The 27,731-nt window shown below is 39.1% G+C and overlaps 4 protein-coding genes across 4 annotated transcripts; 3 read left to right on the top strand and 1 right to left on the bottom strand.

Moving 5' to 3' along the window:
- Positions 1-904: 904 nt before the first annotated feature.
- On the bottom strand, positions 905-5,271 carry LOC115950364. The gene is made up of 5 exons (XM_031067570.1): positions 4,840-5,271; positions 4,552-4,653; positions 4,248-4,446; positions 1,979-2,145; positions 905-1,831 (listed from the first exon to the last, which is right to left on the bottom strand). Exons 1-5 carry the CDS (start codon positions 5,269-5,271, stop codon positions 905-907), a joined length of 1,827 nt encoding a protein of 608 aa, XP_030923430.1.
- Positions 5,272-9,314: 4,043 nt separating this feature from the next.
- On the top strand, positions 9,315-12,677 carry LOC115993779 (protein AE7-like 1). Its single transcript, XM_031117750.1, has 5 exons — positions 9,315-9,523; positions 9,726-9,831; positions 10,059-10,158; positions 11,672-11,717; positions 12,288-12,677. The coding sequence occupies exons 1-5, from the start codon at positions 9,412-9,414 to the stop codon at positions 12,386-12,388; spliced, it is 465 nt and encodes a 154-aa protein (XP_030973610.1). The 5' UTR covers positions 9,315-9,411; the 3' UTR covers positions 12,389-12,677.
- A 2,954-nt stretch (positions 12,678-15,631) lies between these two features.
- On the top strand, positions 15,632-16,354 carry LOC115950363. The gene is made up of 2 exons (XM_031067569.1): positions 15,632-15,769; positions 15,830-16,354. Exons 1-2 carry the CDS (start codon positions 15,632-15,634, stop codon positions 16,352-16,354), a joined length of 663 nt encoding a protein of 220 aa, XP_030923429.1.
- A 349-nt stretch (positions 16,355-16,703) lies between these two features.
- LOC115950362 lies at positions 16,704-17,141 on the top strand. Its single transcript, XM_031067567.1, has one exon. The coding sequence runs from the start codon at positions 16,704-16,706 to the stop codon at positions 17,139-17,141; it is 438 nt and encodes a 145-aa protein (XP_030923427.1).
- Positions 17,142-27,731: the final 10,590 nt, after the last annotated feature.

The raw sequence follows: 27,731 nt of genomic DNA, 5'->3' as shown, positions 1-27,731 counted from the left end.
AGTTTCGGAGAATTAGCCAAATGATGGTTCAACCATTCAAGCATAAACACAAATAGATAGTGTGCATAACAACAACAAGAAGATCTAAAATTTCAAAAAAAAAGAAAATCTAATTTGAAGGACTGTGACTACGGAGAGAGAAAAAAGAGCAATATTTGAGGGATTGTATGGAGAGGTGAGGAGAAGCAATGAGGCACTAATGGCTGTGCAAGCACGATGAAGCAGTAGTGGCTGTGGCAAACAACACTTGAAGAGCTAGAGCCAAAATGGGTTTTTCACCACTTATCGTCGCTGTTACTATCGTGTGAGGGAGGATGACGTCGTCACTAGGCAATGGAGGTGGCATCACAACATCACATAGAGGAGGACGATTGGGTCAAGAGAGATTTGATTTGGGTAATCCGTTAAGAACAGAATCAGGTGTGGGGAATTTGGGTTTTGAGGTGTTATTTGAGTTTTGTATTTTTTTAATATAAAAAAATGTCACGATACTTTAAAAGATGCCATGCTACTACTTCGTTAGCCACATAAGTATTGATACTAACGGTAATTAACAGAAGGATTAATAATACTCTTTTTTTTTTTTTTTTTTTAACTTGAGGGATTAAAAGTGCTTACTTGAAACTTGAGAGACCAATTATGCTCACAGGGAAAACTTCAGGGACCGATAGTGTAGTTTCGCCAAATTTCAATGTATTCAACCTGCCAATTTTTAAAATCCACATACATATATCTACATGCAACCTGCCAAATATCAATGTACTCAACCTACCAACTTTTATAATCCACGTAAATATATACAAATACAATCCACATACATAACTATGAATGTTGTCTTTAGAAAACTCGTACATATATCAAATTACAATAAAACCCCACATGCATAACTCACACACTTAAGTTCCTACAACTCCCCTTGTAATTGCCATAAATGCTCAATGAGGTCTAATTGGAGTTGATCATGAATTTCACGGTCTTGAATACATTGATGGGTTTCAATAAACTCCGTAAATTCATTTGTGTGCTCCCGTGACAGTTGTATAGTAGGATTGTTATCAATTTGCTCATAATCTACTTCCACCGCTTTATTTACATCTCGCTCATCCTCAACGATCATGTTATGAAGAATTACGTATGCTTTCATGATGTCTTGGAGCGTTTCACTATAGAAAAATCTTGCAGGTCCACGCACAATTGCGAATCTTGCTTGAAGCACTCCAAATGCAAGCTCTACATCCTTTCTATTCACCTCTTGGGTTTTTGTAAATAATTTTCTTTTATGTCCTCGTGGAGATGGAATTGTTTTAAAAAATGTTGACCATTTCGGATATATGCCATCGGCAAGGTAGTATCCCATTGTATACTCATGGTCATTGATTGAGTAATTAACTGCAAGAGCACGTCTTTGTTCGAGCTCAGAAAATATAAGAGACCGTTCTAATACATTAATGTCATTATTTGACCCGAGTAACCCAAAAAATGTATGCCGTATCAAAAGATCAAATGATGCCACTGCTTCTAAAACAATGGTTGGCTCACGAATGTGACTAGAGTACTGACCTTTCCATGCAGTTGGACAATTTTTCCATTTCCAATGCATGCAATTAATGCTCCCTAGCATCCCTGGAAATCCACGTCTTTCCCTATTGACTAAAAGTCTAGAAATGTCTTCGTTGTTTGGGGACCTCAAGTATTTCTTGGAGAAAATATCAACCACCGCTTTAACAAATTTTTTCAGACTTTCTATTACAGTGGATTCTCCAATCCACACATACTCATCCATAAAATTAGCTGCCACTCCATACACAAGCATCCTAAGTGCAGCTGTTATCTTTTAAAGAGAAGATAAATCAAGCCTTTGGGCATTGTCTCTTTTTTGGATAAAGTAAGGTTCATAAGTTTCTACCTTGGATTGAATACGGAGAAAAAGAAATCGACTAATCCGAAATCTCCTCCGAAATAAATGAGAAGGATATACTGGTGTGTCGGCGAAGTAGTTGAGATAAAGTCTTTTATGGCCTACCAAACGATCATGTTCGATATACCGACGACGTTTACGTTGTGATGTTGAACCCTTAAGAACTCGCCTCATTATCTCATTCTCATCTGAGTTGTCAAAAAGCAATTTGCGAAGCCTAGAGTGACCTATAGTGACAACCTTAAAGACAATAGTGTTAGGAAATTATCACTATTATTGCAAAGCAAGCAGAGATTACATTATGGAAAGGGAACAAATAGATATATTATTCGATAAAAAAAGCTTAAAATCAGTCAAAGCAAAAGTCCCTTGGTAAAGATTGATAAGAAATAAAGCATATAGGGGATGCCAGGACTGACGCTTTACAGCCCAGGACTTTCAACATCATACTAGATAATGACCCCTAAACTATTACTCATTATTAAATTAATATCTACAAAAGCAATAATGGTCCCAACTAGAGGATTTAATTCTCTCCACTCTATTCTTTGTAATGCATATCTCCCTCTCTACTTGTTCGTGTGTTTGTGTTATGGGCTTAGTGCCTCTTCTAACTTGGAGAGTAATTGATCTTAGGATTCTAAGGAAAGCTATGTATGCGTAGATTTAGTGTAGAGTCTGATGCTCTAGAGGTGATATTCTGCTTTCAAGCACCCCAATACTGACAAATAATGTATAAAGTTTTTGGTACTCTTCTTCTCTCTTTTTTTGCTTGGTAAGATTGAATCTAAGACCTTGCCTAACCAATCCAAGTTTTATTGTTCATTTGAAATGTAACATATTTGTAGCACATCAGTCTAGAGTTTTCAGAATTTTGACTCTATTAGCAATGCTAAAATCTATTTGTTTGAAAAGATGATATTTGGCTGAGTTTCATTCTTCATTTATTAAAGAAATGTAGCACACTAACACCTTAATGGCTTCATATTGGATAACATTGCTGGCCCCAGATCTCTTTAATCTTTTGCTACTTTAAAGTTTGAAATACTTTTGCTACTTTAATCTTTGTAAGGTTTGAAACTCTTTTAAGGTTTGAAACTCTTTTGCTACTTTAATCTAGATACAATGATAGATTTAGGAAAATGGAGCTTGCCAGCAACTTTTTTCCTCCCATCTAGGAGGACCAGGACTATGCCTTTTTCCTAACATTTATGTTTAATTATCAATGTCAACTAAATAATTAATAGGTTGCACCTTGGGGTGCTAGTTTTTAATATTGGGCTCTGCACCACTGTGTTTCTTCATGAAATAGTGGCTTTGTCAAGTACATAGTAATTATGAAATATCTACAGGTTCTTTCCCTTTCCAGTTGTGTCTCTAGCTTTGTCAATAACATACAATATAGACTCAATATTGTATCTTAAACTCGATCTCAAAGTTTGAATACTACAATTTCAGCATACAATATAGACTCAAGATTTTCAAAAATTTATTGGAATTCTTATACATTTCTTGACCTATTTCACGTGGGAAGTCCATTGAACTGCAAGTGAAGTTGCTCGCTATGACATGATACATTAAAAAGATAGACTAAAATCAAACATTTTTTTTTTGGGTTGAGAAACAACTAGAATTAAACATTTGTATGCAATAAACTATGATCCCCTAATTCCCATCTCGTTAAGAAAGAGGTCAAGGGCTAAAAAGCATTTATTAAATGACTAATATCTTTAGCTTTAATTCAAGTATTAAGCTCTTGTTCACAGTATAGTAAAGCCTAAATATTCATTCATGTACTAAAGTATTAATCAAGAAATTGAAACACTAGCTTGTCATTCAATTTTATCGTTAAATAAGCCAGAAATAGGGAAAGGGCATAAAGTTCAATTTTAATGGTAGGGACATAAATAGGGAAAGGGCATAAAAAAGTTGTCACTTTCCATTAATTGTGACCATCTAGTTTAGTTAATCAATCTTATTATAAGCAAAAATACATCATCAAACATAGAAAAGACATAAGTTTTTCATATAAGCAAAAATGATGTGATTACATAAGTGGCACAACCTACTACCAATTGATCAAGTTGGAACAATACATCATCTACATGTTCCAAACCTACGCTTAAAATAAGCTACTACCAAAACAAGGTTGAAACAAAATATTATCTACATATGCCAAACCCCAACCCATATAAAATTTACTACCAAAATATAGTTATGACAAGACATCATCTCTTTGGGTTAAACCCAACTATTTACTCTAATTGTTGCCTTGCAAGGATTTGATCCTTGAGATTTTCAAAATAAAGTCTTTCTTTGTCATTCATGCCACTTGTATCCATGGTCATTATTCTTCCCTCCTCCCTAATAGTTTCAAGACGAAGTCTTTCCTTTTCAATATCAGCTTTTTGCGCCTCCCTAATAGTTTCAAGACGAAGCCTTTCCTTTTCAATATCAGCTCTTTGCACATCCACTCGAACCCTATCCGCTTTGATGCGAAGTGCCTCTCTGTCTTGTTCATGTGATTCCTGAAGATATTACAATTTTTTCACCAAATAATCATCAAAACCCTTATCACCATTTGTTCTCTTTCTCTTAGCCTTTTCGGCTTTTCTGCCAATTGGTCTCTCTACCTCCATTGTGTCATCATCATTACTACCAACTTGATCAATTGAACTAAGAGTTTGAGGGAGCCCTTTTGATCTTTCCTTAGGCATACTCCACTTTGGTTGGTTCTTCAACACAACCCAACAATGTTCAAATGCAAAAACTATTTTTTTGCCGGTTGTTGGAGTTGGTGAAACTTTATATAGATCCTTTGCATCTTTCAACTACATTTTTTTTTTAAAGATAAATAAATAATTAGTGTCTTGAAACTATTCAGAAATTAATATTGTGACACCATAAAGTTCAATTTATACCTTGTCCTTGTCAGTTCCACCAATTTTATTTCGGGCTTCAATTTTAGCCATGAACCCAGTAAACCTACTTGTCTCCCTATTAATATTTCCCCATCGACTTTGGAGGGAGGAAGCAGAACGTGTGGTTCTGTAATTATTGTCCTCACAAAAGTATTGCCAAATTTTCTCCCAAAAATTTTCAATCCTTTGGTCAGTACCTTGCACGGCATCCATGCTAATGTTGAGCCATGCAGAGACGAGGACGTTGTCTTCATCTACACTGAAGTTGCCACCATGTTTTGTTAGATTAGAGGTGACAATTTCAAATTTCGAACAAGACTCTTGGATGGGCATTGAAGTATTTTGAGACCCATTTAAAAATGGTGCCAGAAAATCATCATCATCCATTTGTGAGATATTAGCATATCGTGTTATCTCTTCTTGTGTACCCATCCCTTTTAAATAAGGAACTTAAAACAGTTAGTGTATGAAGTCAATTAGAGCCAACTCACAAAGTCCAAGAGTTCAAGTATTTGTGGTAAGTGATTACTACAATTAGAAATACAAACTTAACCAAATCTACAAGAGTTCAAAGCCTTCACATATTATGATTGGTGGCAGTTTCTCACGTATAGCAACATCCTACAATATATGTTAACAACTCCTAGTCAAAACAATATATGTTGACAGCTGTTAATCAATCTATTTCAACTATATATACAACAATAATTTTTTGTTATAAAAATACAAGCCCTTTACACAGCCAAATATTAATAGAATACAGCAGCAAATATAACTCAAAATATACTCTCTGCAAACACAGCCCATACATGGCCAACATGTACAAATAGAAATCAAATAAAACCATAGAGTTGAATACAACAAAAACCACTGATAAAACCTTTCCACACAACATATTAATTTGTTGAAGAAAAAATCAGTAAACAAGAACACCGATTATCTAATAAAATTGGGATTTTGATAAAATTGGGATTTTGGTAATTGAAGTTGAACCTGAGCAAACTTTCTGAAGATGCTAATCCGACAGCGAGCGAAAACCCCTCGTGATGAAGCTGAATCCCACCTTTGCAAACATCAACAACAATTCTTAGATCAAAACCCAAACCCAAACAGAAGCTGAATCCCCCTTTTTCTTGCAGAAAGAGAAAAGAAACACAAACAAAAAAACTCGAACATGGATCAAAACCCACCTAGTAAGTTGCTTTGATATTGATATTGATTTTGATTTGATTTGAGAGACTAACGGAGCTTCGTTTGAGATTTTGCAAACAAAATTTTAATCCAAACCCACAAACCCTTGAGAACCCTTGAGAATCTCGGTTTGAAGAGAGAGTGATAGAGTGAAAAGTTAAATGGGTATCTAGAGTGTTGGGTTTATGAGATGAGTGAATCGATAAAACGGATTTGGAGATGGATGAGGGTGAATCGGCATTCGATAGAGGCTTGGTGACAGCGGCTTGGCGATTTGGAGAGAAAAGCGAGGCTTGGTGATAGCGGCTTGGTGATCAGAGAGAAAGAGAGAAGCTTGACAATGGCGGGAGACAGAGAGAGGGGATGAGAGAGCAAAACTCGATACCGTAGCAAGAGAGAGAGGGGCTTGAACGGATTAAAATACACTAAATTGTTTTGGCATAGCGCTATAGTACCATCTCACATATGAGATGGTACTGTAGCGCTATGTCAAAAAAATTTGGCCTCTGATGATTTTAGCCATCCAATTGCTGAGCGTATTCTGGGCCTGTATGCCAAATGTACTTTACATTTGGAATTTGACAGGCCCATTGTTGATGCTCAGCATACAATCTTGTTGGTTGAAGACAACAAAGGCAACATATTAAATAAGGTGGAGGAAGTGAGGAACTGCATTTCAATTTAAGAATAGAAGTGGTGTAATATTTTAGCTAGCAAGTGGTGCCTAAAAGCACTACATATGCATTGTCATCCTTGAAGTTCTCTTTTTGCTTAAATCATTTGGGTTAATTGTTGTGATCACTGTCACTAGTAGTAAGGTTGCGAGAAGTGAAAAGTGGGTCAAAGCATGGCAGTTGGGACATGGAACTTGTTCTAGACTATTATAACTAAACTGAGTGTTTATTTGAGAACAATTTATTTAACTTCAGCAATGGTGCCTAGCCGTAGAAATATCTCTACATTTCCTGGTGGCCTTGCTAGTTTTATTATTTTCTACTTTTTGAAGCATTTACAACCTCGTTTTTTTCCCTTTTGCTTTTGTATCTGTATTTGTCTATAGAATCAAAAAGAATATGCTTTATTTTACCCAGCAACACCAAATAGTCAGCCTCTGTCAGCATCTTAATCCAAATTGTGGAATTAAGTAGCATAAGTTGAAAAATTAGCTTTTAATAATCAAATTGAAGAATAAGAGTGTCCAGAATGACTAAAATCAAACTTGGGCCAAAATTTGGTAAGAAAAAAACGAAAGGCTGAAACTTGATATAGCATGGTAATCATTCAATATTTTGTTTGGATTTACCATTAGACAATTTTCAAGCTTACAAACTGGCATGTTGCATGGCTGAGTGGCAAAATTAATCAACTCACCCTTACAAATAATTCACTCTACCCTACAAACAGTTGTAGTATGCATAGTGATAAATCGTTAGGTAAATCATACTATCAAGTTGCAGATAATACAAAAACATAATGAAACTAGATCATATAATACTCAGTTAAACTGATGCACCCATGAAAAATTTGCAAATCGACGTTGGGTAATTAAAAAAAATATTTAGATAAAATTCGAATCTAATAGAAAATTAGAAATTGATCGAGCTCTATCTGAGTGGTACTTTTTGTTTTCAAAGAGAGAGAAATTGGGTGGTAAGTTTCCCTTGCACGCACCATTTGTAAACTATGATGAGAATATTTGAAGGACCTATCACATGATGACTTCTCTCTCTCACTCTCTTTGTGAAGGGAATTTGAGATGCAAACTGTGAAGAACGCACAATTTTATGTGCAATTTTCATCCGGTGAACTCGAGCATTTTCGATTCTAAAAATTTTCGTGCTTGTTAGCTCAAACTTAAAAAGGAGTTAAGGCTTACCACAAATTTCACATAAGTGATTTAATTTGATTATTCAATAAATGATTACAATTTAAAATTTGGTATGGTATTCCAATTTCATCAAAATTAATTTTCAAAAACCAAAAAATTAAACTAACTAATTCAAATTAAATCTCAAAATCTAAAATGAAGCATTCAATTAATATAAAATACAAAAATTTTAAATTATTAATAATACTATAAGTTAGTATTTTTCTTTGTAATTCAATCATTATAGGATATTTGAGACCATATTTTTTTTTTTTATAGATTTGATAAAATTTTAATTTATAGCACCCACTTTATGATGATTGTTTTTATCATTAAGCTAAAAACACTCATCAATTTTTTGTGTAAATGGAATTCGAACACCGAATGCACCAAATCTCTTATTTTACAAAGAATTCCACAATGATTGTTTTTATTATCATGCTAAAACACTCATAAATTTTTTGTGTATGAAATTCCAACACCAAATGTGCCAAATATCTTATTTTTACAAAGAAGATGAGGTAATGCTAGTAAACTTCAACCGTGTTCACTGTGCGATAGTTCTAAATTCTAAGGATAAGTTTGGATTAGAAAGAATGAGAGGGAAGGCAAAAAATATGAAGGGAATGAATTTCTTTTCTTTTGTTTGGTTGCATGTCATTGCATGATAGAAGGGAAAAGAAGCAAAATTGGAGTGAAAATATTTTCGTGGGCCTACAAAATTGGCGGAAAGTGAGGGAAAGGGAGAGAGATGTCATAGGAATTTTGACATTTATATCAATAAAATTACTAATATGCCCCCCCATAATTTTCTCATTTTTTTCTTTCCTTTTTTATATTCAAACACACCAAAGAGAAATATTTTCTTCTCTCTCTCTTTTTTTTTTTCTTTTTTTTTCATGTACCATCAAACATGTGCAAGTGTATAGGAAAAAACAAAATGCAAATGTGTAGCCCATAGAAACAGATTTTAGTAATCACCGAAAAATGGCCCGCACCGCACTGGTAAACAAGCGACACATGGAGTGTTGTCTGTGGCAATCTCGAAAAAGATATATATACGTGGCATGCTGATGCTGATCAAGGGATTATTATTATTATTATTATTATTTTTATATAAGATAAAAATTTCAATTTAACTTAATTTATGTGTATTCGTGTGAATTTAAACTCCAGTGCTTATGCCTACTACCCTTACAAGTAATTTTTTTGTCTTTTCGTAACAATTAATAACAATTTACCATGTATAATTTATTATTAATTCCAAATTTTTTTTTATCACTTCAAGTCTTCAATAATATTTTCAAGTCATTTTCGGTAATTTACATCAAATTTTTATTCTTTTTTACTAACTGGCCCACAATAACTCGCTTTCTTGCAAGTTGCAATGCTTGTTAACATTCCCATAGATAATTACCATTTGCGAACTCACCTATTCCCCAGCTGCTCCGTGAACTAATCAGTGTTTAGGCGAAATCATTTGACAGACAGTGAGAGAAAGAGAGAGAGAAAAGATGACGCTGGGTCTGATCAATGCGAACCCCGTGGTTCACGCTAAGAAAGAAAGAGTCGCTCGCACCGAAGATCCTCACGGCGACGACGCCGTTGATCCTCTAGAAATCTATGATATCCTTCTTCTTCTTTTTTTATTTTTTCTTGTTTTCAATAATACCATACTATAATCTTCTATCTAGGTGCCTTTCGTTCTATACCTCAGCTAAACTAAGCTATTTACACTTCGTATTTTGAGATCAGTTTAGTATTTTGGTGCTGATTATTATTTTTATATATCATAAAAGAAATTGGTATCTTTGACTCGTATTGGTAAATTTCGTGAGGGATATAAGAGATCCGGAGCATCCTTACTCTTTGGAACAGCTCAGTGTTCTTTCTGAGGAATCAATCACCGTTGATGAAAAGCTCGGTCGTATTCTGTGAGTAGTTCTAATCCATCACCTCCGATTTCATTTCTTTAGCTTCTTAACCAGTTTCAGTACAATTGAAATTGACTAACTTGTCGTTTAGTATTCAGATGCATGAATCATGATCCACTATTCAATTTTTATTATTATTATTATTATTTTTTTAATGTTTATTAGGAATATTAATATATTATATTTTTCATTTTGCAGTACTAAAATTTCATATATTTTCTTAATAGGATAACTTTCACGCCAACCATCCAGCACTGCAGTATGGCAACGGTAATTGGTCTGTGCCTGAGAGTGAAATTAAAGCATTGTTTTCCTCCTCATTATAAGGTCAGTTTCTGAATTAAATTCTTCATTCAAACTCAATTTCTCTGTTGCTTTTGTTGGGTTTTTTTTTTTTTTTTTTTTTTGAGTACTGTTTTACCAATGTCATATTTTAAACACCGACTGGCAAACTTGTTGGTAAACCCATTTTCAGATGGAAAAAGTTTGGCTCCAAACGGGCTTGAACCTAGTTATGCTGCAATTGAAGAGTCCATTCATCTGTAATTTTAGTCGCATGACTCTTTTGATGAGTGCTTGACTATTCTGATAGTTATGTGACTTGTTTAAATAATACACATGGATAGTTTTATAATTTGCCACGTAATGAGTTGGAAAAAATAGCTCCAAAAAATGTTTGGAGCCAAACTTTGTCCTTTTCACATTATACCTAGAAGCTAATATTTTAGTGGATTGATTCATGGTGCTAATATACATGATCAAAATTGAGTCGCCTACTTCAAAGTTCTTAGAGAAGTACTTTACAAAATGATAGTGTGAGGGAAAGTAATTAAATGCGCTTTTTTGAAATATTTATCCTCATTAGCATGAGCAAATTGATTGCAACTCTAAAGTGGAAACTCTCTCATACCTGTCCTTAAGTTTCAAAAGAAGTAGGTGGTTTCCTAGTATTTGTTAAAAGAAAAAAAGAAAAAAAAGAAATAGGATAGTTAATAGTATCATAAATGTGTAGCCATTGGAATAATTATTCAATACTCAAAGGATACAACGACATGGTAGTGTGAGACTCCCTCCTCCTACATAATAGTGTGTCCTATTAATTAAATTTATGGTAGGATTTACCATTCATATGGGAGGATGGAGTATCGTGTTCGTGTTCCCAAAGTATCTAATATTATTTTATTTTTCTCCTTTTTGTTTTAACATGGTACAAAAGTCACAAAATTTTTCTTCATCAACCTTCATTGTTGCTTTTGCTATTGACATAAGAGTCCACACCCGAGATCTAGATCCATAGGGATCCCATCTAAATCTAGACTCCTCAAATGTGCATCTAGATCCTCTCATAATCGACATTTCAGCATTTCACACACCCTCACACATCACCTCACTCTTGATAATGTTTGAATATATTACCATAAATGTGTATATCATAAAATATATTGGGATATTACCTGGAATCTGTAGACCTTGTTTGAATGCAAGTCTGTCTGACTCTGTATATGTGAGTATGTTTTTGTCCACCTTAATTTATTCTCTAACTTTCAGCTTATCCTATTTGTGGACAAAATGTTGATTACCTTGTTTGAAGTTTTATCGTATGTCCACACTTCAGCATTGCAGTATAACCCTTCCCCAAATAGTAGACAAAGAAATAATAGAAATTGCTGGGGGATTATCTGCATGTATCTTTAGCAATAGGAAATTTTGAGAGAATAGTTTGTGATGATAATATAAATAACATAATCGCATAGACTCTTCATTTCTGCATTGCACTATCATTATTTGATATTTGTCTAACCATTTTATCATCCATATGTTTCTTGATACATATTTTCAGGTTGACATCAAAGTATCTCCCGGATCTCATGCAAATGAAGAATCAGGTGAAGTCAAACAAATTTTCATTCAACTGTAGAATTTTTTTTCTCTCCTATTCTAAATATGAAGATTACACAATGGCCTACAAACTACATATTTAGACCAAATTTTCTAAGAGGATGGGACGCTAGAATTTAGCAATCCAATCTTGGCCATCATGTGGCACCCATGCAGGAATGCGAATGTGTCACTAATTTACCATGCTAGGGCATCATTGAACCAATAATTTTTTAGAGTTGGGATTTCATACTATCTTTTCGGAAAACTGACAATTGGAAGACTCTTAAAGAAGAGAGAAATTTGTAGATTCTTATAAATACTTGTTTCTTTTTAGACTATTTATTATGCCTGAAGATGTCATTGGTCAGACACATCAATGACATATGCTAATCTTCATTAATAAATAAGGTGTATATAGGAGATTAATGTTGTCTATGGAGCAATATTCTCATTGAGTATTTCTAGTTCTCTAGAATCAATATTCAAGCATGAGTATTCTTATGATCTCTTGCGTTATTCCAATTTTAATTCACACCAAACTAATTCAGATATTGTGTAATTTTTCCTTTTGGTAGTTAATAAGCAGTTAAATGATAAGGAAAGAGTTGCTGCTGCGTTGGAGAATCCCAACCTTCGTCAACTTGTGGATGAGTGTCTCTACTCGAGTGAACTTTGAGCAAGTATAGTTTCCTGCTCAATAGCCACTGTACAGGGAAAACATCACTAGTTATCAAGTAATAAGAACCTGCTTTTTGTGTTATGAATTTTATCTACTGGATGCTATAATTCTCCTTGTGGATGTCCTTGCTATTGTTGGTTGTCATAATGCACAATGCACTTGTAAGAGTTGTACGTTTTTAAATCGTCAGGCCATCTTCATTACCAATACAGTGTAACTTCAAATTGCTCATTGTATCATTTTAAAATCTCCTACTCGTAGAACAAGCCTATAGTTCAAAGTGTCATATTGTTGATCTTGTTGTCTTGGGTAAAGCCCAATTCATTATTATGCTAACGCAGATTTGTGCACAATGATAATACAAACACTGCCCCAAATTTTGGTCCTGCAGAATTTAATCTTTGCGAACCGCCTCTTGATTGGTCAATACTCACTACACCACCAAGCTGGTGTTAGGTATTTGTCACTAGTAAAAGTAAGTGTTTTGGCTTAATGTTGCAAAAAATTGAGTTTATTGGTGATAAAGGTATTATTTAAAGTTATTTGGAAAAATGAGAAAAGAGAGTGAATTTCAGCAACACCGTTGCCGAAATTGCAAGAAAAAGTATGAGAGAGGGAAGATAAGTGATGTGATGGTGGAGGGAGAAAAAACTGAATTTTAGCAATGAGATTATTGAAATTCTTGCTACCCAAAGCTACTACCCAAGTGAGTGTGAAGTGCCTGAAGTGCTAGTGCTAGGTGGAGTGCCCAAAGGGAAACTAATTGTGACAACCAAGTTGCCGAAATTGTAGGGAAGGGAGGAGAGAGAAAATATGAATTATGGCAACCAAGTTGCCGAAAATGGGAGGAAAACAAATTGTGGCAACCAAAAAAATTATGGCAATGGCATTGCGGAAATGGTGGGGGAAAAAAAAAACTTGTGACAATTGATTTGTGGCAATGGCATTGCCGAAATAGAGAGAAAAAAAATTGTAGCAATTGATTTGTGGCAATGGAATTGCCGAAATAAGAGGAAAAAATTTTTTGTGGCATTGAAAATTGGAGGAGTCAATCAGCCAATCATCTCACTTGTTTCTCTGATTTTTATTCCCCAAAGTACTTGGAAAATATTCATTGATCATTCCCAATAAAACCTAACCTACTGATATCACGCCCAAATTCTATGTCAAGGATTCTTTTTTGTCTTTTCATTTCTCCTCTTCGTAATAAAAGGCAAGTTCCCTCACTAAAGGATTGCATCTTCTCACAAAGTTACATCCTCCGATTGTTTAGTTACTCTTCTGCTTTGCTTTAGTGTGCACAACTAAGGATTGTAAGTTTTTTTACTTTGCTTATTAACTTATAGCTCTAGAAATTAACAAATTTATTATTATTGTATAAATATATGCTTTGTAAATATTAGAAGCTAATACATTGTAAAATATTATGTATTGTTGTAGTTAATATTATTTGTATGCCTAAGATTATGATTATGATTATTGTTGTTGTTGTTATTCAAATTTTAAATTAATGAATTTTTTATGGTTAGGACTAAAAGCATTTTCAGTATTGTTGTTATTTTTTGTTTATTTATTATTATCTGATTGTGTGTGTGTGTGTGTGTGTTTTGGCAAGTATCACTCTATAATTCTCACTCTTTCGGTTGGTATCACAATTGTGGTAAGCATCTCAACTCTCTAATTAAATTTATGTATATGTTTTGTTAATTTTGAAATTATTTAATATTATTTATTGTTATTATTAGTATATGACCACAAAAATTGTAATAAATTGTATTATTGTGATCTTTTTATAATCAATTTTACTTTGTTATTATCAATTATTACATCTATTACTTGGAAAAAATATACTGCACAATATGTTTGTTGGTTTATAATAAAGAGATGTATGTGTATTATTATTATTATTATTATTATTTAGTACAATAAATCATACATTTGTGTTTCTTTTTCTTTAAAGTTTAGTTGGTATAAAAATTTATTAAGTTTCTTGAATCTTTACCTTTTAGGGTGGTTATAGGTTGGGAAATGAAAATTAATTATATGCTTTATAAATATTATCCACTAATATATTGTAAATATTATATATGGTTATATTACTGTACGGCACCGAGGTCCCAAAACCTAATTGGGCCCTGGGTTCAGGCCCAATGGCACGGTCCCATTACTTTAAATTTTGCTTGAAACTACCTTCACAAACTACGAGTTTTGAGCCTCGACCCCTAACCGATGCTCGGCATAAATTTCCTGAACAAATAAGGAAGTCTTGTCCGGACGTACCATAGGATGCTTGACAGTTCAGGAAACATCACTACCGAGCATATTAACCTGAGTTGGAACCAAGTTCCAAAGTCATAATCGTTGCATTCCACTCTCGCCTAAACATCCACTTACAACAGATAATATTGGACCTTCAATTGCACTAACAATGACAGTAATCATGATCTCCCCACTAACTTAGAGTTATAAATAGGAGAAGTTGGGGAAGAAAAGGGGGTTTAGAAAAAAGAGAAAAAAACAGTTATTTAGGAAGGGAGAGAGGATATTACTTTGAGTCTCTGTGCCGAGAACGACCCAAAGTAGGAAATCCTAAAACCCACCTTATAAATAAGTTGTGAGCCCAAGTGAGGCTAAGCCTAATAGTCTCATTTCCGGCGCGCACAATTGGCGCCCACCGCCGGGGCTCATCTACAAAGCTGTGGTTCGACTAAGACTCAAATGAGGGAAATGTCTGAGGGGCATTTGGGAGGGCGCGCTCAGAGTGGTTCAATAGGATCTTCTCGTGGTTCCACATGGCGGGAAAGAAGACAGAAAGGGTGTGAGGATAGGGAACGTCTGCGAGGAGAAGAAGAATCTGGCCTGGGAGAGGGATCGGACCAGATTCATCGAATGATGTCGGGGATCTCAGGGCACGGGCAGCGTGATGATAGGGACCGAGAGCTGGAGCAATTGCGCAGACTGGTAATGGATCTAGAGTTGGAAGCAAGGGGTCGACGCCAGGAAAGGGATCGAAACCACCGACAAAGGAGAGATGATAGCATGGGAAATCGAGGCGAAGAGAGCTCTAGCCAATCTAGTCCGCAATGATTCCAGGACCGGTCACTCTCCCGAGAATCATGCCGGCGGAGGAACCACTCACACTCCCAAGAGACACGTCATCACCGGAACCGTTCACGTTTGTGCGGATACGACGATTGAGGCTCGGATTCACCAGAGGAAAGGCGAACCTACAATGCTGCCATGGATGCCATGAGCTGGGCCTTACGAAGGGCTGCTCGGTTACCATTCTCCAATGAAATTGAACAGGCCCCTATGCCGAGTCGATTTACACGACCACCATTCAATTCCTATGATGGGAAAACAGACCTTGTGGAGCATGTCAGTCATTATATCCACATGATGTCCTTGCATGCACACAATGATGCGCTGATGTGTAAGGTATTCCCCTCTAGTCTCGGCTCCACGGCCCTGAGATGGTTCAATGGGTTACGAAAAGGTTCCATTCGCAGCTTCGCCGAGTTGATCCAAGAGTTCGGCAGTAGATTCGTGACATGCAGCCGAGTGCCGCAACCGGTGGATGCACTACTTTCCATAAAGATGAGTGTTGGTGAAACCCTTTGGAGTTACGCCAGTCGGTACTGGGAACTATACATCGAGATCGGTGGGGGAAATGAGAAGATAGCGGCAAACACCTTCAGGATGGGGCTCCTTGAGGATTCTGAACTACGAGAGTCGCTGACGAAAAGACCTCCCGAGGATATGAGGCAACTTATGAGGCGCATTGAGGAGTATAAGCGTCTGGAAGATGATTGGCTGCAAAATAAGGGGAAGGCCCCATTACTCGGCAGATTTCGGCAGGGCATTATTCCGGCAAGACCAAAAAAGATTTTAGGATGCAGGAATCAGAAGCGCAAATTGAAGGAGTTAATGTGGCGTTTAAAGAGCCAGTACACAAAATTCTAGATCGGATTAAGAACGAATCGTTCTTCAGGTGGCCGAACAAGATGGGAGGTGACCCATCTCGGAGGAATCAAAACTTGTACTGCACATACCATAGGGATAAAGGGCACACCACCGAGCAGTGTTGGGTATTAAAAGATCATCTCGGGCAACTAGTAAAGGCAGGGTATCTGAAAGAGTTCGTAGTGGATTCCGTAAATCGAGATGCCGGCCAGGGTGTTCAGCAGAAAAGGAATCCCCTCCCACCACTGCTGGGAGTGATCGAAGTCATCCAAGCTGCCCCGAGAGATGCGGCCATAGCTAAGGGAGTTTGATAGTGGCTTGCGCGAAGGGAGAATCACCCGAGAAAAGGATGAAAGTTGGTCGGCTGACAATCTCTTTTGACGAGGAAGACTTGGAGGGGATGATCCAACCTCATGATGATGCGTTGGTAGTAACAGCTCGGATAAACGAGTTCTTGGTGAAAAGAGTGATGATAGACCAGGGAAGCGGAGCTGATGTAATGTACCCAGATTTGTTCGAAGGGCTCGAATTGAAAAGCCAGGACTTGATGAAATATGATACGCTGCTGGTCTTGTTTGACGGAAGAGTCGTGATCCCCGAAGGTCAAATTTCTCTCTCGGTGGACATGGAAGGCAGGGAAGTAATGGTGACTTTCATAGTAGTCCGATCATTCTCGCCGTACACTGCAATCTTGGGAAGGCCATGGATACACGCAATGAAGGCTGTTCTGTCCACCTTACACGTGAAAGTTAAATTTACCACCGAGTATGGAGTGGCCGTGGTATGAGGGAACCAACGAGTGGCTAGGCAGTGTCTTGTCGCCGCGATCAGGTGGAAGGGCGAACAGGTTGGACAAGCAGAAACCACCGAAAGAGAAACTTTATAGCAATTACAGAAGCCCCGAGGAGAAACAGGGGCGAATGGTGCCGATGAGGTTTTGAAGGTTAGAATCTTTCTAGACACTGACAGGTATTTCCAGATAGGCACGAGCATGAATGATCGAGAGAAGGTAGAGATGTTGTTATTCCTTTTGCAGAATGTGGATGTTTTTGCTTGGAGTCCATATGAAGTGCCCGACGTAGATCTCGAGTTCATTGTCCATAAGCTTAATGTGGACCCATCATTCCCCCCGAAAAAGCAAAAACCGAGAAGAGCATCGAAGGAGCATGTTGACGCGGTAAACTTGGAAATCCAGAGGCTGAAGGAGGCAGGAGTGATAAGAGAAATATTCTTCCCGAAATGGTTAGCAAATACGGTGGTAGTAAAGAAAAAGAATGGTAAATGGAGAGTTTGTGTGGATTTCACAGACTTAAATCGAGCATGTCCTAAAGATCCGTTCCCAATGCCCAAGATTGATCAATTAGTAGATGCCACCTATGGGCACTTGAGGATGAGCTTCTTGGATGCTTTCCAGGGGTATCACTAGATCGCCTTGGCGCCCGAGGACCGAGAAAAGACAACATTTATCTCCCCGGGTGCAAACTATCACTATGAAGTCATGCCATTTAGGTTGAAGAACGCCAAAGCCACTTACCAGCAGATGATGACGAGGATGTTCTAAGAGAAAATTGGGTGCACGGTAGAAGTATACATTGACGATATGGTGGTAAAGAGCAGACAGGAATCGCAACATACGGAAGATCTCCGGGGAGTATTCGAGATACTTCGGCAGCATAAGTTGCGCCTGAACGCCGAGAAGTGTACTTTCGGTGTGGGGGCTGGTAAGTTCTTGGGATATCTGATTTCTACTCGGGGGATAGAGGCCAATACCGACCAGATAGAGGCCGTGAATCGTCTCAAACCGCCGAGCAATCCCAAGGAAGTACAAGTGCTAACCGGGATGTTAGCCGCCCTAAATCGATTCATCTCCAAATTTGCTGATCGTTGCAGACCATTTTATCAAATTCTGAAGAAGTGGAAGGGGTTTCAGTGGGATGAGGAATGTGACAAGGCCTTTCGAGATTTGAAGGAATACTTGGCACAAGCGCCCATGTTAACGGCCTCAGAGTCTAGAGAGGATTTGTTTATGTACCTCTCGATGTCCAACCACGCCGTGAGTGTTGTGTTGCTAAGAGATCGAGGAGTGCAGCAGCCGGTGTATTACATAAGCAAAACCTTAGTAGATGCCGAGACGAGATATCTGCCCCTGGAGAAGTTAGTGTTGGCACTGGTGCACACCACGAGGAAGCTGCCACATTACTTTCAGGCTCATACTATGTTCGTCCTTACCGAGTATCCCCTGCAGTCATTGTTAAAAAGATTAAACTTCACGGGCCGAATAGCCAAGTGGGGAACTCGGTTGGGTTCATTCGACATAAGGTACCGGCCGCGAAGCTCGGTGAAGGGACAGGTTCTTACTGATTTCAATGTAGAATTTACCCCTATGAACGACGGGAAGATAATCTGTAATGCAGAAAGTTGTCCGTGGAAGGTGTTTGTAGACAGCGCTTTGAATGCTATGGGGGCCGGAGTCGGTATTGTCATAACCACCCCGGAGGGCATACAACTAGAACATTCCTTCATATTAGGATTCAAAGCCTCAAACAACGAAGCCGAATATGAGGCCTTTCTAGCCGGATTGAGGGCCGTATTGCATCTGGGCGTGAAGAATGTGGAGATTTATTCAGACTCTCGGCTAGGTGTTTATCAAATTTTAGGAAGCTTTGAAGCTCAGGATTCTTGGATGAAAGCTTATATGAGCACAGCTAAGTAAATCATTAGCAAGTTTGGGACAATGAAGGTGGCCTAGGTAGGTCAGGCACAAAACAAACACGCCAACTCGCTGGCCACGTTGGCCTCGTCTACTACCGAGGAGATTCCTCGGCTCGTCAAAATAGAACTTATAAGGGAGCCAAGTATCGATATGAAAGATGATTGTAACCCGGCCGGGGTTGAGGTGGCCGTGGTATCAGTAGCCAATCCGTGCTGGATGAACCCGATCATAGATTTCCTAGCCGAGGATAAAGTTCCGGACGATGAAAAAGAGGCTAAAAAGATTTGTCGAGTGGCTCCTCGGTATTGGCTGTCGGCAGATCGCAAATTGTACCGAAGGTCTTTCACAGACCCATACCTTTTATGCCTACATCCCGAGAAAGTAAATGAACTTCTGACCGAGCTGCATGACGGAGTGTGTGGTGGCCATGTTAGGGGGCGGTCTTTAGCACACAGGGCGATGACCCAGGGGTTTTGGTGGCCACAGATGCAGAAGGATGCCGTGGAATATGTTTGGAGGTGTGAACAGTGCCAAAAACACGCCCCTCTGATCCACCAGCCAGCAAGTTGTCTAAACCCCGTCAGCAGTCTATGGCCGTTTGCAAAATGGGGGCTGGACATCCTCGGCCCTTTTCCCCGAGCAACAGGTAACCACTGGTTCGTATTGGTGGCAGTTGATTATTTCACAAAGTGGGCGGAAGCCGAGGCCTTGGCCAATATCCGGGATATCGACGTGAAAAAGTTTGTATGGAAAAACATAGTCAAAAGGTTTGGGGTGCCGGACTCACTGATATCAGACAATGGGCTACATTTTGATAGCAAAGGTTTCCGGGCCTTCTGCAGCGATCTCGGCATTAAGAACAAGTATTCTACTCCGGCATACCCTTAAAGCAACGGCCAAGCTGAGGCAGTGAACAAGACGATTTTGAATGGGTTGAAGAGAAGGTTGGATGGGGCAAAGGGGAGGTGGGTTGAAGAGCTACCTAACGTTTTGTGGGCTTAATGTACAACTCCCAGAAGATCCACGGGTGAGACCCCTTTCTCCTTGACATATGGGGTAGAGGCCGTGATACCGACCGAAGTGAGCCTGTGTAGTGCACGGGTCGCAGGATTTGACCTCGTCCAAAACGCCGATTTAATGATGGAGTGCTTGGACTGGTTAGAAGAATGCCGGGAGGCAGCAGCCATACGGCTCGCGGAGTATCAACAGAGACTTGCCCAAAGATACAACCGAGATATAAAGGGTAGGGAATTTAGCGCCGGGGACTTGGTGTTGAGGAGGGTCGTGGGAAACATGCGGGACGTAGCTGCAGGGAAGCTTGCTCAAACATGGGAGGGACCGTACAGAGTTATCGCCATTGCAGGTGCGGGGGCTTACTACCTAGAAGACCTTGACGAGAGGCCACTCCCCCAGCCATGGAATGTCCACAACCTAAAGAAGTTTTATCTGTGACCATCCATACACTGGAATGTAAGTCAAAATCTTGTACTTCGCTAAAATCAAGTTAATGATGAAGTTACTTGTCTAAGCTGTTTTCGATTCCGTCATTGCACTTTAAGTAAATTGCATATTTTGTACAAAAAAAAAAAAAAAAAAAAAAAAAAACTCTAAGGACAGAAGCCTCATTCTCGGTTTGATCAAAATCGTCGAGCAGGTGGAAACCTTATTGTTACCAAAAAAAAAAAAAAACTCTAAGGACAGAAGCTTCATTCTCGGTTCGATCAAAATCGCCGAGCAGGTGGAAACCTTAACACCCTTACAAATACTAACGTCTGCAATTTCATTCTCGAATCATCAAAAATCGCCGAGCAGGGGAGAATTGTGCACCAGGTTTTGAGGCATCATGCCATTTACAGTCAGGAAAACTAACACACGTTGTATGAACGCGATATATTGGGGCACGATTTAACCCACCGTGCAGGCAGCTCCCGGCCAAACATGCGACAGAATAAATAACGACAAAAATAGATAAAGAAAGACAGCATCGAGGGTCAAAGTGAAGCGCTCACAAACATAATTCAAACAAACACACAATGAATAGAAAGTCATTCAAAAAGTTAAAAGCATAATTGAAAGCAGAAGTAATGTTTCATCGCCAAAACTCGGCAATCGTTTACGGGTCATCCCCACGAAATAAGGAAATTGTTCAGTCACCACAACCCATTGACGTAAGGCAAATTTACCAATTTTTTTTTTTAAAAAAAAAAGAGAGAAAAAATGTAGTAAAAAGAAGTAAAAGCATAAAAAGAGCTGAACGGCAAGTAACTTAGTCAGGTGGAGGGTCTAGTCGGATCTATTGCTTCAGGCTGCTGCTGGTCGGTCACGGGAAAATGCAGGTCCTCACCGAGCAGGTCTTGTGCATTCGGGGTGCTGGTGGCTTCCATTTCATCTGGCTCTACATGAGCATCGATCTGTTCCACCAGCTCCCTTATGCTTGTTGTTCCTTCCTCCTCAACGGGCATTGGGGGATCCTGCACGGCAGTAACGCGGCTCGGAAAGGGAATTTGGCCGGGGTTTCTCAGGGGGGAATCCTCGGGAACACCCAAAGCTTGCAGGGTGGCAAACCACCCAGCCTTCGAGCTTGGTCCACCATCGGTTCCACAGATTTCTCGGCATCAGCAAACCCTTCATTATACCATTTTTGCTCACAGGCCTCCAAAGCCGCCCTCAGGTTGGTGAGTTCCTCGGCTTGGGATGTGTTTAGGCTAATTTCTTCAGCTAGCTTGACGTCTGTTTCGTTCTGCTTAGCCAAGAGCTCTGCGCACCTCTTCTCCGCCAACGCTCTATCCTTCTCCACAGCAGCAGCCTTCTTCTCGGCAGAATCAGCTGCCTTCAGTTTTTCCTTCGCCGTTTTGGCAATTAACTCCCATGCCCCCCTCTCACGATCAACCTCCTCGGCAAGATCCTTTGCACGACCAACTAGGATATGAGCCAATTGAGTAGCCTGACAAACACAGAAATTAGTATGGAAATAAAAAGAAAGGAATGGTAAGTAATAGACAAATAAAGAGTTACCACGATAGTATGCCACTCTAACCGGCGCCCCACGGACGCCTCCAACCCGTCCTCAAAAGCATGTACGTCATCGGGAAGAAGAAGACCCGTGGCCAGGGTTTGAGCAATGTGACCCCCCCTCACCTTTTTCTCATATCCGCACACAGGCAGTTGAGGGCAGAGGCTTGCCGTCCAGCAAAAACTTAGGCTTCCACGCTAGCGCGGCTTGGGAGAAGGATGCAACACCCGGCCCGACCTGGGTTTGCGGCTCGTAAATAACGATACCTCCTGTTGGTTGGGGAGGAGTCTGAGTGGCTACGTCTCCCGGACCCGTGGGCGATTGATTGGTAACCCTCTGCCTTTTCCGGGCTCGTCCAGCTTGAGGAAGGGGTGGAGGAGGAGGCACCTGGCTTTGACTCTGAGAGGGTGGGGGCTGAGTGGCCTGCCGCGCACCGGGCACGAAACGATCGATAGTCATGACCTTCCTGGTCACCATGTCTTCGCCGAGAAGGGTATCAATGGCCGACAAGTTGGTTGCTTCAAACGCAAGATGCTTGGCTTCCGAACAGGGGCCTCGGGTTCAACGGGGTTCTCGGGCTGAGCGGGCTCTTGAACAAGGGCTTCTTCTTGAATAGCCTTGTGAGCTAACTCTCGAAGATGTCGAGACATGTGCTTCGCAGACTTGTCTCGCAAATGCGCTAGCTTGGCCGAGCAGGTGTAACACTTTCCGAACCCTCTCGCCTCGCCGATCGTAAGCTTTGACGGCAGAAAATTCGCGAACCGAACGTCTATGTATGACAAAAGTGAACTGTCAACTAACAGCGCCTGTTTAAAGGACTGCCAGGTGGAATAAACAAGTTCTACTCCGAGGATCAAGTGCGAGGCTCGGAGCTGTCTGTCCCAGTGCACGAATATCTCGGAACGGAGGATAAAATTTAAGTTTCTGACGTGGACTGTTCTAATGTCCGGAATGAACACTTTGTCGTCTGCAAAAGAACGAAACGCTATATCAACAGCCAGTAATGAAAAACTACTTCAGTAAAAAGAAAATAAAAGGGGGGGGGGAAATGGTTAAGTCAGAGATTGATACGAACCCACTTCATGCCGTGAAAGAGGGCAAGGGACCTCCCCGACAAACCAGTTGCCGCGCACCTGGACAAACTCCCCGGCTGAGTTCCTATTCGAATCAGGTAGGCATGATATCAGCCGTACCCGATTATCCCTAGTTTTTAAGTAATAGTTGGAAGTTTTGTTCCCATAGAGACTATACATGTGGTTAATGTCATGGTGATCTAACTGTAAATCAAAGGTGTGATTCAACCTACTAACGCAGCTAACTACCCGGTAAAAGTTGGGAGGAAGCTGGTCGGGACACAGCCTGTAGTACCTAAGTGTGTTAATCAAAAGAGGATCCATGGGGAACCTGACCCCACCCTCTAGAATTTCCATTAAAGGAAAAAAAAGTTGTACCACGCCCTCGGTGGAGAGCGATTTCGCTCTCATAGCAATAAGCCACTTCCACGTCACTGGGGACATCAAACTTTTGCCTAAAGATGGCCAAAGCCGCCGGGGCCTCCAGGAGATAAGAGAAACCCATTTTTGAAATTTAATACTATAAGAGGGAACTCGTAGAAAGAAGTTGAAGGAATAAGAAAAGGAAGAGAACTTACTTTGGGTTCTAAGGGAGAAAGGAACTCTGGGCTGGTGAGTAAGCGCTCAAAGGAGTGATCGGCAGAGAGTATGCTCAAGAAATCAAAGGTGAAAAAGTGAAAGAATGTTCTAAAGAGAACTATTTATAGGAGTAGAAGAGGGCATGGGAACGTTTAATCAACAATAAATGGGCACAATTCACGAAAGACCCTACGAATGCCAAAGATAATTGACACGCGCACCGCTTCGGTTCACGAACCGTTAGGCAATTATGACAACTGAACCTGGCACCCCGGAATAGCGCGTCTTTTGAGAAGAGCATTAATGGGAAGCCATAACCGCATGAGTCCCTGGCCGTAGGGCTTTCGAAACTAAAAGGCTTGGTCAGTTCCTTGATTCTTCCCGGCAGTCGGGTATGAATCAAGGGGGGCTAATGTACGGCACTAAGGTCCCAAGACCCAATTAGGCCCTGGGTTCAGGCCTAATGGCACGGCCCCATTACTTTAAATTCTGCTTGAAACTACCTTCACAAACTACAAGTTTTTAGCCTTGACCCCTAACCGATGCTCGGCATAAATTTCCTGAACAAATAAGGAAGTCTTGTCCGGACGTACCATAGGATGCTCGGCAATTCAGGAAACATCACTACCGAGCATATTAACCTGAGTTGGAACCAAGTTCCAAAGCCATAATCGCTGCATTCCACTCTCATCTAAACATCCACTTACAAAAGATAATATTGGACCTTCAATTGCACTAACAATGACAGTAATCATGATCTCCCCACTAACTTAGAGCTATAAATAGGAGAAGTTGGGGAAGAAAAGGGGGTTCAGAAAAAAGAGAAAAAACAGTTATTCAGGAAGGGAGAGAGGATATTATTTTGAGTCTCTGTGCCGAGAACGACCCAAAGTAGGAAATCCTAAAGGCCACCTTATAAATAAGTTGTGAGCCCAAGTGAGGCTAAGCCCAATAGTCTCATTTCCGGCGCGCACAATTACAGTTAATACTAATTATTGTGTGTATGATTATTTTTGCTAAAACTATTATTATTATTATTATTAAAAATTTGCTTCATAAATCCTTTATTTGAGTTTCTTTCAATTTTATTATGAACTACAAGCATTGTAAGTTATATTTAATATTTAGCATAAAAAACAGTAATAGTCACTATATATTAATTTTATTATTGTTCTTTTGTTTTTATTTAGGATTATATTTTTTTAGAAGATATTTATGATTATCCGATTGTGTGTGTGTGTGTGTGTGTGTGTGTGTGTGTTTTTTTTTTTTTTTTTTGTTCTTTCTTTCTTTTCTTGCAAGTATCACTCTATAATTCCTACATTCCTTCACTTTGTATCGCAATTGTAGTAAGCTTTCTGGCCCCCTAATTTAATTGGAAATTATTTTCTTAGTTTGTAATTTTTTATATAGATGGTTTGTAAAAAATATACCTTTAGATATTGTAATTTTTTAATCTAAGTGTTTATATATTAAAGATACTGTGAAAATGCATCTTCACTTACACTATACTTTTGTATTATGTGTGTATGAATTTAAGAATACGATAATTAGGCTTATTCCATTCCAATTATGAGTATGAGTATGATTATGATTAATTTCTTATATTCTATTTAATTCAGGGTTGACCAAGATCTTAATAGTACTTTATTGTTAATTCATTAATGTCATAGAGGTTATCTTAGTCCCAAAAAAAAAAAAAAAATGGTTAATTTAGTTTGATTTATAGACAATTTCCTACTAATATAGAGGTAATGGATGTTGCATGGTTTAGCTCGTTGTAGCATTTAATGTAGGATATATTTGAAATGGAGCCTGTGCCATTTGATCATTCTCTACTAACCCAACAACAATATCATATCTCTAATGATGCAATGGGAGGTAATGTACGTTGCGAGATCAAAATTTATTAATGTCCTAATAATATCTACAATTATTCAATTTACATGAAAATAATTTCAACATTAGCAATATAACATTGTACATTTTAAAAAAAATTTTAGGTTTCCACCTTACGAATGTGACCCCAATCATTTGCAACCCCCTCCCCCCCCTCCCCCCCGGCAGTTAGGCGAGCGTATCACCCCATATTTGCATCAATGTAGATTATATCGTGTTACCTGCCTACCACATATAGATATTGACTGGGGTTTTATCACTTTTTTAGTGGAGCGGTGGCGATCTAAAACCCATACATTTCACTTACCATCTTCATGACTAAACACAGTAATTGAATGTTTTGGTGCATTTTTTCCCATTTATTGAATTTATTCTTTGCATAGGCTGTAATGAGTTCACCAACTGTAACCTCTACGCGTGCCTTAGTATAACGATTGGCAAAGTAGGCTACACAATGGTAGTATGTAAGTTCGACTAACGCAGTTATGGGCAGATTTTTAGCACTCTTTAGAATACTATTGAAGTTTTCAGACAAGTTTGTGGTCATTGCCCCATAACGATGTCCACCATCATGTGCTAACGTTCACTTTTGCATTGGTATGTACCTTAAATACTTATCATCATCTGCATTTAATTGAGTAATTGTATCCCTAATTATTTGATACTTTCGTAGTTGATTCTCCATGCCTACCCACATTACCATAGCCTTCAAGTTTTTTTTTTCCCCAATTTGTTGATTGAAATTGGTAGCCACATGGCGTAGGCAAAAACGATGATACCAACTTGTCGATTGACATATAGTCCGTATCGCTGACATTATACCAGGGTGATGGTTAGATATGACACATAACCCTTCTCGATTAGTGACATTAATTTGAATACAACGCAAAAACCAATACCAGCTATCATCAGTTTCCTCTTCCACAATGGCAAAGGCAAGTGGAAAAAGTCTATTGTCACCATCCCACGTTGATGCAACTAGTAAGTTACTTCTGTACTTACCACATAGGAAAGTTCCATCTATACTAATCACTGGCCTACAATGTTGAAAACCTTCAATTGATGACATTATAGTCCGATGATACCAACGTGTTGATTAACATATAGTCCGTATCGCTGACATTATACCAGGGTCACGGTCAGATATGACACATAACCCCTCCCGATTAGTGACATTAATTTGAATACAACGCAAAAACCAATACCAGCTATCATCAGTTTCCTCCTCCACAATGGCAAAGGCAAGTGGAAAAAGTCTATTGTCACCATCCCACGTTGATGCAATTAGTAACTTACCTCTGTACTTACCACATAGGAAAGTTCCATCTATACTAATCATTGGCCTACAATGTTGAAAACCTTCAATTGATGGACCAAAAGCCCAAAACACTCTCTCGAATATCGCACAGCCTAGCACAGTAGCAAGTATTGTTCTCCAAATAACCGTGCTGCCCGGGTTTGAATCAGTCAAAGCTTTCAACCATTTTGGCAATAATTGGTAAGATTTGTCCCAATCACCAAATGCTCTACCAATTGATTTTTCTTTCGCCTCCCACACCTTAAAATAAGAAGGCCGGTATTGGTACTTACTATAAAGAGTCTGTTGAAGCGAAGAAATCTTTATCGTTGGATCATTTTTGACAATATCCCTCAACTCTTTCTCAATAACATAGGTGTCTAATTGCTCGTGATTTTGTGTGAGCGTGAACTCTGTACATGTGTGTGCACCATTATATTTCCTAACCTCAAACAACCCACGTGTAGCCCGGAAGCATGCTCAAAGATGCCAAGAACAATGTTTGCAGCTTACAGACTAACATGCTGGATCTGACTCTTTTACACTAAACGTTTGGTTCCTCTTGATGTGATAGTGTTTAACAGCAGCTTGTAGTTCATCCTTATCAGCAAAAAGAAAACCCATGTAAAACTCTTGGGTAAGGTCCCAAATACTCTGAGTGGGCTTTTCAAATGGTGGGGTTGGATCAATTATATTATCCCACGCGTTTTGTGAAAAGCTTAGTGATGAAGGTTGATGGAATGCCATTGCTGGACTGCTTTCATGATTAGGTTCATTAAGAGGCTCCTGTTCATCTCCAACAT

The sequence above is a fragment of the Quercus lobata genome, chromosome 6, assembly GCF_001633185.2.
Source record: "Quercus lobata isolate SW786 chromosome 6, ValleyOak3.0 Primary Assembly, whole genome shotgun sequence".
NCBI classification, from domain to species: Eukaryota; Viridiplantae; Streptophyta; class Magnoliopsida; order Fagales; family Fagaceae; genus Quercus; species Quercus lobata.
This window is presented reverse-complemented; position numbering and strand designations above follow the sequence as displayed.

Bases quoted from the DNA above. Each gene is read 5' to 3' on its own strand.
- LOC115950364 (XM_031067570.1), bottom strand. From the start codon at position 5,271: ATGGGTACACAAGAAGAGATAACACGATATGCTAATATCTCACAAATG. The intron at 4,654-4,839 runs GTATAAATTGAA...GTTGTGTTGAAG, and splicing joins GTGGAACTGACAAGGACAAG to AACCAACCAAAGTGGAGTAT. The intron at 4,447-4,551 runs GTAGAGAGACCA...TAATATCTTCAG, and splicing joins ATGATGATGACACAATGGAG to GAATCACATGAACAAGACAG.
- LOC115993779 (XM_031117750.1), top strand. From the start codon at position 9,412: ATGACGCTGGGTCTGATCAATGCGAACCCCGTGGTTCACGCTAAGAAA. The intron at 9,524-9,725 runs ATATCCTTCTTC...TCGTATTGGTAA, and splicing joins TGATCCTCTAGAAATCTATG to ATTTCGTGAGGGATATAAGA. The intron at 11,718-12,287 runs GTGAAGTCAAAC...TCCTTTTGGTAG, and splicing joins TCATGCAAATGAAGAATCAG to TTAATAAGCAGTTAAATGAT.
- LOC115950363 (XM_031067569.1), top strand. From the start codon at position 15,632: ATGGATGCCATGAGCTGGGCCTTACGAAGGGCTGCTCGGTTACCATTC. The intron at 15,770-15,829 runs GTCAGTCATTAT...CTGATGTGTAAG, and splicing joins AAACAGACCTTGTGGAGCAT to GTATTCCCCTCTAGTCTCGG.
- LOC115950362 (XM_031067567.1), top strand. From the start codon at position 16,704: ATGAAAGTTGGTCGGCTGACAATCTCTTTTGACGAGGAAGACTTGGAG.